The following is a 12,392-nucleotide window of genomic DNA, read 5'->3' as shown; positions in this document are numbered from 1 at the left end:
TTTTGACCTGCGGATTCTGCAGATTCCGCGTGGAAAAATCCGCACACGAATCCGCAACGTGTGCACATACCCTAAGGCTCTGTTCATGTTGAGTTTTTTGAGGTGTCCAAAAAGCACAAGTTTTTCCATTGGAAACCTCTTGAAGAAATGCTCCTTTTTTGGAAGATTTTTTTCTCTCTCTGAAGCAGTTTTGGATTTTTTTTTCATTTCTGAACCATCTTTTTAGGGAGATTTTGGATTGGATCTTTTGCAAGATTTTTTAAAAACTCAGTGCGAACATATTGTAGCGCTTAGCTAGAAACAAGACTGAACTCTCCCTTAACTAGGGACAAGGGGAGAAGACAGCGTGGTCTCGTAAAGAGCACAGAAACCGTGCGATGGTGCCACTTCCCCATGCGTGTTTCCGTGGCATGCCCCTGACGAAGGCACGTCACCGAAACACGCGTAGGGGAAGTGGCACCATCGCATTGTTCCTGCACTCATTACATGACTGCGCTGTCTTCTTCTCCCCTTCAAATTTCCCTCCTTGAGTGTGCGCGGCAGGAGCTGCTTCAGGCAAGACGGTCACAAGACCTTAACATCGACTACAGCCACAGGACCTGCGGTCACGTGTCTCCAGCACCTACCATCACGTGACTCCCAGCGTGCAACTCAGAAGAACCTGACGCTGGCAGCGAGTCCCATCGCTGTGTCTGAAACGGACTGGACCACTCTTCACCAGGCACCTTAGCTCTCCTTTCCTTACTCACCACTGGGGTTATGCAGGGGTGCATAACCCTAGAAGGTTAGTGGACAGCTGGCTCAATTCACCAGCACACTTTCTATGTCCTAATGATCCTACTCATGTGTGCTCCCTTTTCTTGTTTTTTAATTAGCTAGGGACAAGATTCTCCTGCTTAGTTATGCTTTGGTAATTTTTGGGGAGTCTTATCTACACCAAAAAAATACAGCAAAAATACATCTGCAGCTATTAGTGATTATGAAATTGGCACAGAACCCCCACTACTGTGTAATAAAATCTCAGCAGAGAAAATGCAGTGTCGTTAACTCCTAATGACTAGGAAGCAAATACACCAGCAAAACCCCCCATGATAGAAACAGACTGTGATGCTCGTGCTTCCTGATATATATTAATTAATACCTAGCTGTAAGTGCATTATATATTCAAGGGACTGGCTTGGCCACAACTAAAAAAGACTGGCCTTTTTGTGAACTCAAGCAGAGGGGTGTTGTTGCTTTTGTAGAAAGGACTTTTCCTGGGAGACACGCTCTCTCCTGTAGCAGCATTAGTAGCCTCCACAACGCCTCTGCTCTGCTGCTATACATAGCTCTTGCTGCAGTGCTGGTGGGTGGAATACATTAGCTGCCGTAGGATTGTAGTAAACGAGACTGCTATTTATAGAGCTGTCAGCTAAATAAAGATTCAGGTCAGTGTTACGCGGACTGCGTCAAAAAAATCTGGGGATGCTATATTTAGGAATTGTGAGCAAGGGGAAACCCCTGGAATCACAGTAAAAAAAATCTCTCAAATACCCACAGGCAGCCTTCTTAGGAAAAAACCTGTGTCGTGCATCAGCACTATAGGAGTATTTTGTACTGAGATATTATATACTCTGGATTGCATTTTTTACTCCATGTACATTAACTCCACAATTTTTCGTCTGCTGTCTCGTGATTGCAATAATTTATGATGTGCAAGGGAAGAGTACAGTTTTATTGCAGTAAATACAAACATCTTACCATACCTATACTATATGCATTATTATCAGCTCTATGTCTATATTAATCTACCGTATATCTATTCTGCTTTTTTTATGTAGGCGTATTATCATCATCACAGGTCCACTATGTGGGAAATTGCTGGCATCCTTGACACTACTGGTGGTACCTGTGTGAGAAGCGTTCATTGTATTATGCAGGCTCGCTCCAGGAACAGACTGAGTATTGCACGCCATGCACAACTAATTGATATAAAAGGCAAGGACGTGCAGATCATAGGCTTTTGTGGGAATTGATATAGAGCAAGACATTTGTAAACATCAGAGAGGTTGTCCTCCTAACTTAGCATAATTCTTTCTATGCAAAATAAGAAGGCATGTAGTGGAATAAAGCAGAACCAGGAGGTGCCCCTTTATCACTTGTGCTCACTGCTTATCCCCTAATATGCAAGTGGCTTAGCCAGACTATATTACATTCTTTTACTGAAGAGGTTAGTCACGGGACATGAATTACAAGCTACTTGATATAGATGCAAGTTTACCCTGTCCAGAACCAGGGAAGGATTACAGCAGTGAGGAGACAGCATGACCTAATGACTGCTGTATGGTTATCTTCTCCAAGGAACATGTGTTTACTATGGATTGTAGATCTATGCTTTCAGGAATAGTCTTATGTTTCTGAAGTGGAAAGGTCAGATCTCTAGGTGACAGTACAGCTCACAGGTGGCCATTCAGATTTTTTTTTTTTTTAAGGAAGGACCAACTATCAGAATTACTAGAAGCTTTTATTGCAGTTCAGAGCTCATAAGGAAAGCTGTCACAACATGTCCTCCTCTTGACAGGTGGAGAAACAGAGGATGGCTTAGATGAGCGCAGAGGAATTCAGGAGTCATTCCTGAGCTCTGGTACTGAAGTAGTTAAACACAAGGGATGGCCATAAGGCAGACAATCACATTGGTCTCTCTATACTGAAATATTAAAAAATCTCATGGTGTTCAATGATGGATATAATATTAAGCCATAGAGAAAAATGCCATCCATCTATCTCATCATAAAGAATTAAGCTGGTTTACGCCCGAGCATACTGACTAGATATCTTGCAAATAGGAGGAGTGAAAAGTAACAAACCAGCAATTAGTATTAGCTGTACACAAGATGGCTGATTAGGGTCCCCGTGACATCTTAAGAGAAATCTGCTATGCACAGTGAGCTATATTTGGATGTTTTGCAACACATACATAACTGCATATATCTGACCTGATGCTTACATGATGACCACAGCCAGTGTCGGACTGGGGTGCCATGGGCCCACCAGTAACTGACGCTGGGGACCACTGTCCAGCTGCATGCAAATATTACATTACTCATTAACAAATTTACCTCTGCTTCTATATAATAATACACTGGGCAGTTTTTTAAATGAATGATGAGATGCTTATTTCTGTACATAGCAAATCAATTATATTAATGACAACTACTGCTCATATAGGATAACAATGGCACACTCCTGATCAGGGGCCCACCTGGGAATTTACCTTTTCTCCTCTGGGCCAGTCTGAGCCTGAAAGCCCTCCCTCAACCACCTTGAGGAACCTTTGTTAGTAATAAGCTCAGTATGAAATATATGTACAGTAACTATAGGAACAATTTCTATCATACATTAACAAGTGACATAGAAATATAATGCTGTACTTACGCTTCAGTATATTCCTTCTCTCCAGTTCTTCTACAGCTGGTCTTTGGCTCAGTCGCCTGCGGAAAAACACCATAATCACGTTTTGAACCATGCTGGTATAGTAGTAGATGGAGAGTTCTTAGTTAGACACAAGAAAGCTGTAGTAATTGTGCCGTGCAGATAGCTCCAGTGATGGAGCTGGGAGAACACGGTAATATTCGGCTACAGGTGACGGAACAGCGAATCTCTCTCGGAGTCCCCTTGTAGTGAAGCTGCTGCTTAGCACTGTGTGGTGTTCCCAGCACAGTCACACTGCCAGTCTTCTATACTGCTCCATACTCACTCCCACCCGCACCGCCTGGCCAATCCACAGTCTCTGCACATAATTAATGAGGCTTTCCCCTACTATTCCTCCCCCTCCCATCTCTGTACTGTACATCCACATTCTCACACGACTAAGTACAAAGTGTCTTCTCACATTGGATCCAACTGTTGTGACTTTCAAGTTTACGGAGATACTTCTCCCATTTACTAAAAAGCTCATGAATATGTCATCATTAGACACAAATGTTTCTTAATTGCTAAGGCAACATAAAAATCTAAATTATTGTGAAGGAGACTGGGATGGTGAGCTTACAGCTGTTTGCTCCTTGCCCTGAGTAGTTGCTCTACTAGGGGAAACAAATCTATAAAGATGCTTTTGTGGCAGGGAAAGAAAGTCCTCAGTGACCATATGACAAGGGTAGCTAAAGCAAAACAGCTCTCCATATGTCAGCCTCCGACACTTATAATTATACTATGGGATTAGGATAAGAGATATCTGTAATCACACCTATATTTTGAGGTTTTCAGAGACATAAAGGTATATTCTCATGTGGCAGATTTGTGGCTTTAATGTCTGGTTGAAAAAAACGTTTTATTCATGTACATGGATTTCTGCAAGAGCCATTTAGATTAAATTAAAAACTTAATATTTTGTGAATAATCTATCACCAAGGGATACAATTACTGACAATCTAACCACTAGGATCTCATGCAATCTCAAGATCAGGACTGTGGAACCCAGGACTTTCCCACCCACCCCCTTTTCTCGAAAGACATCCACCAAAACACTAATATTCATTTATACATTTATGTGTTGTTTTTTGGATACAAGATAGTCAATACAGCTTGGCAAAGCTATTTCTGTCAGTCTCAGACAATGAAATGGAAGCCAAGCATGTGCTTTTCCATCCAATTTGAGACACCAGTTACCAGGTTCCAGAGGTGTGATCCCTATGAATAGGGGATGATTTGATATTTTGAGAATTACCCATTAATGCAACAAACCTGTTATGAGTGAAAGAAGCCTAAGGCTGGTCATGCTGTCAGACGAACTTGATGGGAAAAGTCTACTATCTAATGTGTATGGTGGCCTCTGAACTCTCCAAACCGTAGGTCTAAAAGGCTGTAGGATTGGGCAGACATATTACAATTTGCCAAAACGTTTGTTCCCAGGGAAGATAAGGTGGCATCAGAGGATTCCGGACATTACAGCAATTAACACCTTTTTATCCATTGAAAAATATATGTATGCCCAGCGTTCATATGTACGGAAGGTTGGGATAGATAGTTGTTGACTGACAGAGTTAGACCATTTTGAAATTGATCCAGATGACTGTGATAGAAGAAATGACCTGTTTGCAATTGAAAAACTTCTCACCTACATCACTATCATTTCGTTTTTAGTAAAGTTATCTTTTTGTGTAAATAATTCCCACAGTATAAATAAATATTAACAACCCTGCAAACAGCAGCTCAGTTTCTAGGAATTATGTTTAAGGCTATGTGCCCACGTAGCGTTTGTCAAGCAAAATATTCCTGAGCAGAATCGCACACCCTGCTCCCAGGAAAACGCATGCAGTTTTTGACAGGCGTTTGTCAAGCGTTTTAGCATGCGTTTTCCTAAGCATTTTTGCCCATACAATTGATGGTATGCGGAATCGTGGGCGATTCCGCAAAATTAAAGAACATGCTGCGTTTTTTACCGCTAAACGATTCCGCAGCGGTAAAAAACGCACCATTAGCACAACATGTGCGTTTTCCATTAGGAATGTATGGAATGCTTTTTTTAAACGTTTCCGCGGCAGAATCGCGCGTTTAAAATTGCCGTGGAAACTCTTAAACGCTACGTGGGCACACAGCCTAACAATGCCAACAGCAATTAATCCAATAATCCCTCATTGTTCATTTTTTGCTTGGAGTTAGGTTTCTTACATTTTTCTGTTTGTATGCATATTAAATTTCAGGGAAACCAGTGGATGGCAGTGTGAGTTAAGCACCACTCCTTTTTGCTCCTTTTCAAAGACATTATTACCATGTGATTTTTTTTTTTTAATTCTAGTGACAAGGTTGCAGTAGTAACAACGGAAAACTACAGACTTCAGAAAAGTAATAGAATTATGTGCAGCTCAAGAGAAAATCTCAGTTACACAACCTAAATCTTTTCCGTAATCCCCTAAAGTTTTTACCATGCTTCAAAGCCAAGAAAGACATACTAGGGCTGCTGGTGTGAAACAAATACAGCAGTTACATTAACCCAGAAATACTGATAATCTGGCATACAAAAAAAATCATATGTCCGATTATGATTAAATAAAGGTATACTGTATATGTACAGACGTGGACAAAATTGATGGTACCCTTATGTTAAAGTAAGAAAAAACAAAATGGTCACTGATACAACTTGAAACTAACAAAAGCAATCTTCAGTTTAAATTTACTGAATTTCAACTAATGGTACCCCTAGAAAAGATTGAAAATAACTAAAGGGACATGTTAAACTAATGAATGTCCTGTAATTACCATCACAGTCTAGTTAGCCTATTTAAAGGGTGAAAAGTAGTCACTGTTCTGTTTGGTATCATGGAGTGTCCCACACTGATCATTGACCAAAGAAAGCTAAAGAGCATTGTTTCATACACAGCGCTGATGTCATGCCAACAGTGCACGTCACCCTTACAAGCAGTCACTGAGCTCAGTTCTTTTGCACCGAGTTTGATGGCACACAACAACACTGGGCTCAGTCTACAAGTTCAATTAATGGCTAGAATGGTGACAGACACTGTACAGTTGATGTGATGTCAACCAGAGCAACATCGGAGAGCTGGTGCTGGTCCCAGAGAGGATGACTACCTGCTGAGTTTTTTATTTTATGTATTTTAGAAAGTTTGGGGCCCACTGTCCTGAAAGTGAAACCCCTTTAACAACTATCTACAGCGGGAAGATGAACTAGGCATCCTGGAAGTGATGATATGGCCCCACACAGTGCCATGATCTCAACATGATGGAGCATACGTGGGATTACATGAAGGATTTGTGCAAGCCTACATCAACAAGTTGTTTGAAACAACCTTCCTGCCGAGTTCCTTCTAAGGCTGGGGTCACACTGCGTTAAGGCAGTCCGTTTAACGGATTGCGTTACACCGTGGCATAACGCGGTGTAACGCAATCAGTTAACGCTGCCATTAACCCCCATTATTGGGCACATCGCCAACACTAGCGATGTGCCGTCATTCTGTGACAGACCCGCGGACATGCGCTGCAGCATCCGAGGGTCTGTCACCGCTAGCGCAGATGAAGCGATTGCATTATGCTATAGCGTTAACGCAGCCCATCAACGCTATGCATTGAACAGGCTGCTTTAACGCAGTATGAACCTAGCCTAACACTGTGTACAAGTACCTAAAAGAATTAATGTTGTTTTGAAGGTACAGGGCGGTCACACCAAATATTGATTTTATCTAGATTTCTTTTTTTGCTCACTCACTTTCCATTTCTAAACTTGAAGGCATTCTTTTCAGCATTTTTCTGTACCTGCATGAAACTTTTGTACAGTACTGTATATTATATAAATACTGCTCTGGCAAAAATTAAGAGGCCACTGCAGAGTTTTATAAAAATCAGCTTCTCTACATGTGTGACTGCCATTCCAGTGTCAGTTGAACTCCAACCAGAGTACACCTCATTCTACTCAATGTGCTTCTGATTAGGTGATCACCTGAACCAAATCATATTTAACGAAGGTAAGTATAAAAACCCTGCTGTGGTGTTCACAATCCTCTTCCAATAGGACAAGCAGGATGGCAAAAAAGTGGTAGTAAAATCCCAAAAGTAATAGGAATGAAAAAGTAACTTGTATCCATGCCAAATGAGTTGAAAAGAAAAGTCTTGAGTGAGAAAAGAAGGGCTCAATTCTGACTTTACTGTTATGCCCTCAGGCGCAGGTCCGGTCTCTGCTGCGCAGGGAGACCGGCGCCTATCTCGCAGCTCCACTGGTACTACTCACCCTGTCCGTGGCTCTAGACAATCAGCGGCTCCTTTCTCTGCTAAGAACCTGTGTCCTCTTGGCAGGTCTCCTGGTAATGCTCTTAGGAGATGCGCCCCTCTTCCTGCACATACTTAAAACAGCAGGGCACCTGTTTGCTATTAGGGCTATCTGTGCTGTGATCTGTGCATAAAAGGCATCCTCCCTTTGAGGGAGATGCCTGAACAACGTGTTCATTCTGTGAGATCGCTGGTTTCCACTCAGGCCACACTCTGCTTTGCTCTGCATACTGAAGGCTGTTGTTATATTCTAATATATCTGTCTCCTCAGAATCCTCTGCTGGAAGTTCCCTCTCCTGGATCCTTCGGGATACTCTGGTTTCTACCCCAGACTGACCAAGGCTGTTCTCTGGGAATCATCCAGTTACCATTGCTGGCTATATCCACCTTTCTAAGTTTACATAGGTCCTCCGGGATTCTCGCCACCTCCTCTATACGGTCGGTATGGGTCGCCCTTCTGGTCCGGGTATCGCGGCATTAAGGTCACCTGGTGCTGCGACGGGGGAGCCCCTGTATAGGGGTATACCTTGCCCGGTGCTCCACTACGTGGTTCTGTGTCGTGGTCCAGAGGGTTCTTCCCTCAGGCACCTTTTGCATTTGTTTGCTTCCTTGAATAAACATCGTTGGTTTTATGAAGCTCATTCTCCTGTCTCTTGTGTATCGGGTATACAGCTACCACTGCACCATCAGTGGTCTAGTGAGTCCACTGTACATCTTCACGCCCTGTGGGTGTAACATTTACTAGCAGAGGGATACATTGAACATCATGTTGCCTCCATCCTTAAACCTTCTAAGACGGCAGTCCATTACAACAAGGTCAAGCAGCAGACATTGGTCAAGCTACAGACCAGCAGAGGGTGAAAGCAACTCTCCACTGACCGGGATGACCGTCATCTTATTTGAATGTCACTCAGCAATCGCAGGATGACATCAAGTGACCTACAAAAGGAATGGCAAATGGCAGCTAGGGTGAAGTGCATGGCAAGAACAGTTCATAACAGGCTCCTAGAGGCAGGGCTCAAGTCATGTAAAGCTAGAAAAAGCCTTTCAACAATGAGAAGCAAAGGAGAGCCAGGCTTGTTTGCCAAAGACCATAAGGATAGGACCATAGAGGACTGGAGTAAGGTAATCTTCTCTGATGAGTCTAATTTTCAGCTTTGCCCAACACCTGGTCATCTAATGGTTAGACGGAGACCTGGAGAGACGTACAAACTACAGTGTCTTACACCCAGTATGAAATTCGGTGGAGGATTATTGATGATCTGGGGATGCTTCAGCAAGGCTGGAATTGGGCAGGTTATTCTTTGCGAAGGATGTATGAATCAAGCCGCATACAAGGTTATCCTGGAAAAACAGTTGATTCATTCTGCTCACGCAATGTTCCCAAACTCTGAGGACTGTTTTTTCCAGCAGGACAATGCGCCATGCCACACAGCTAGGCCAATCAATGTGTGGATGAAGGACCACCACATCAAATCCCTGTCATGGCCAGCCCAATCTCCAGACCTGAACCCCATTGAAAACATCTGGAATGTAATCAAGAGGAAGATGGGTAGTCACAAGCCATCAAACAAAGAACTGCTTACATTTTTGTACCAGGAGTGGCATAAGGTCGCACAAAAGCAGTGTGAAAGACTGGTGATTAAAAATCATGGTTATTCCACAAAATATTGATTTCTGAACGCTTCATAAGTTAAAACATTAGTATTGTTGTTTCTAAATGATTATGAACTTGTTTTCTTAGCATTATTTGAGGTCTGTAAGCACTGTAATTTTTTGTTCTTTTGATCATTTCTCATTTTCTGAAAATAAATACAAAATTTAGTGCTTGGAAATTCAAAGACATATTGCCAGCAGTGTATAAAATAAAAGAGCAAGTTACATTTTACTCAAAATATACCTATAAAGAGAAAAATCAGACAAACTGAAAATTTTGCAATGGTCTCTTAATTTTTGCCAGAGCTGTGTATGTGTGCGTAAAATATATATACACACATACATATATATACACACATATGTATCATATATATATATATATACACACACATATATATATGTACACCCACATACAAGATATTTAGAGTCATATAGGATCGAAGGTGTAAATAAAGGCTCAGAAGGTGCCTATTGCCCTCCTTATAGACTTTTTCCACCACATTAGGGCTCATACTCACTTGCGAGAGACTCGAACGATTCTTGTGTGAGTCTCTCGCATGAAAACCTGGCACTGCCACCGGCACTCGAACTGGAGCGTGGGGCTACAGCAGCACACAACGCTGGGCAGGGAGTGTTCCTGCAGCTCCGCTGCCTGAATAAGAAAATAGGATTGCTGCAGAAAACCATTCGCATTCCTCCGCAGCGCTATCTCTATGATGTCAATGTTTTATTTAACATGTACCCACCCAGAAGAAAAAGGCAGCAATGCTGTGGGTACAGGCTGGAGAGGTAAGTGATTCTTTTTTTTTTTTAACACAGTGGGGAGAACAAAATGGGGGGTGGGGGATGTGGAAGTGAGGACAGGGACTGTAACTACTCCATGCACCGCCCCAATGACTGGAAGCGAGCAACTGCAAGGAGTACATAACTCATTTTTTTATGTAGCTGCTGTTCCAGTGACCCTATCAGACATATAGAAAAACCTGTTTACCTACAGATTAACCCTATATCTGCAGGTAAATTGCATTTTTGTATGTGGCAAGCTCCCTTTAATGTTCATTAATTGGTGCGAGAGAAAGACGGGGAAGATACTGTAGATGCTGTAAATAGATAGGAAATAGGTATGAGGTATATAGACTAATAAGAGTATGAACCAGATTACATGTTTATTACTGAATATTATGCACTATATCTACTACATTAGAATGATTCATATACATAATACAAATAATAACGTGAATATACAAGTATCCTATTGTCTATGAAGCTGCTTAGCACCATTACTTGAAAGAATATAATATAATGTAATACTAACTATGTTAGAATACTAATTAAGATTAATAATGTGCTGTAAGTAAAGCCACAAAAATAGAGAGGTATATATCAACCATAATTATTTTATTGCACATATAACATGTAATAGACAATGCACAGTTATAAAGTGAGGTAGATGACAGAGAGATAGCAACTAAAAGATAGCGGCACAATCAAAGCTGGAAAATCAAGTGCCAGACAGAAAAAAGCATCTCATGGGCCAAAACTGCACTGTGCCAGGACACGCCTCCTGACGAAACCGAGGACGGTGAAACGCGCGTCGGGGCTTTACCGCGTCTCACGGGCATTCCTGCACACCACCAGGACTATGACGCAAGGTAATTTCTGCTTTATTTATGGCTTTTTTACTATTATACTACTACCCTACTAGTACAGGGTATTGGACATAATTCTGTCATCCTGGCACAGTGCAGTTTTGGCCCATGAGATGCTTTTTTCTGTCTGGCACTTGATTTTCCAGCTTTGATTGTGCCACTATCTTTTAGTTGCTATTTCTCTGTCATCTACCTCACTTTATACCTGTGCATTGTCTATTACTTGTTATATGTGCAATAAAATAATTATGGTTGATATATACCTCTCTATTTTTGTAGCTTTATTTACAGCACATTATTAATCTTAATTAGTATTCTAATATATTTAGTATTACATTATATTATATTCTTTCAAGTTTTTGGTGAAATAGCACCATTACTGCCTTGTCAGTAATGTCAAGTGTGTGCTCGGTGAAGCTCTAACCATATCATCTGGTAATACTTTCCAATCAAAGCCTTACAACCGTTTTGCCTTTTACTTTTCCAAGCTGAAAATTCTATTTGAATAGTCGCAGAAAAAAAAAAACTGTGTGTAGAAATCAGGAGATTAAAGCGTCGTGACTGCACTTGTGTATGCGTGTGCTAATACTGGGGGAGGGAGTCAGCACTGTGCACTAACTGCAGACACACAGCTTTTATCTGTAGCATCTCTATAGGATTCCCTGTGCAATGTTACCTGACAAGCCAACAAGCCCAAATTACAAGCTCTATCTTCATTTCAAATGTACATCCCTTTCTGATGGGGAGCATCAAATTTTAAGAAGTCCGAGAAGGGTCTCCAGCTGAAAATCCTCATCTATTGTTCTGAGCAGTTATGATAAGGATCCCCAACTATAGAAGATTTATTATGTCCATGCATTACTGAGACGGCACATTGATTTCAATAGGAACTATGGATTACTTAATTTCCCCTGTGGTGACACTGCAAAGAAAATGAACATTTACAGTTAGGTTTCCCCATAGATTATTCTAAAAAATTCTCATGAACTCATGAATTGTTGCTTAACGTGATTCTGGGAATTATTTAGCCATTCAAACATACAGGGTCATAATGGCAATATACTCGATACCCAAAACAATAGGAGGACACGTTTCTGCCCATCCTGATCCTTTGACAACTGGCACAAAACATGTCCTGCTTTTTTGTGTATATACTTGATAACTATAACTTGATAACCATAAACAATAGCAGGATGCATTTTGGGCTCGTCCTGAGCCTTTGATAACTGTAATTCAAATATACAGGGTCATCGTGGCAATATACACTGCTCAAAAAAACAAAGGTAACACTAAAATACCACATCCTAGATGTCACTGAATGAAATATTC

The 12,392-nt window shown here is 41.4% G+C and overlaps 1 protein-coding gene across 2 annotated transcripts in view; it reads right to left on the bottom strand.

Moving 5' to 3' along the window:
* The window catches only part of PHACTR3 (phosphatase and actin regulator 3), a 267,395-nt gene that overhangs the window by 4,372 nt on the left and 250,631 nt on the right, over window positions 1-12,392 (bottom strand). For both annotated transcript variants that reach the window (XM_073582483.1, XM_073582485.1), the window contains exon 9: window positions 3,415-3,470. In XM_073582483.1, coding sequence (XP_073438584.1) covers window positions 3,415-3,470 — 56 coding nt within the window. The remainder of the gene's footprint in view (window positions 1-3,414; window positions 3,471-12,392) is intronic.

Source organism: Dendrobates tinctorius, unplaced genomic scaffold (assembly GCF_039654945.1).
Source record: "Dendrobates tinctorius isolate UK_male_01 unplaced genomic scaffold, ASM3965494v1 ptg000071l, whole genome shotgun sequence".
Classification (NCBI taxonomy): Eukaryota; Metazoa; Chordata; class Amphibia; order Anura; family Dendrobatidae; genus Dendrobates; species Dendrobates tinctorius.
Note: the sequence above shows the minus strand (reverse complement) of the source record. Positions and strands in the feature narration are given on the sequence as shown.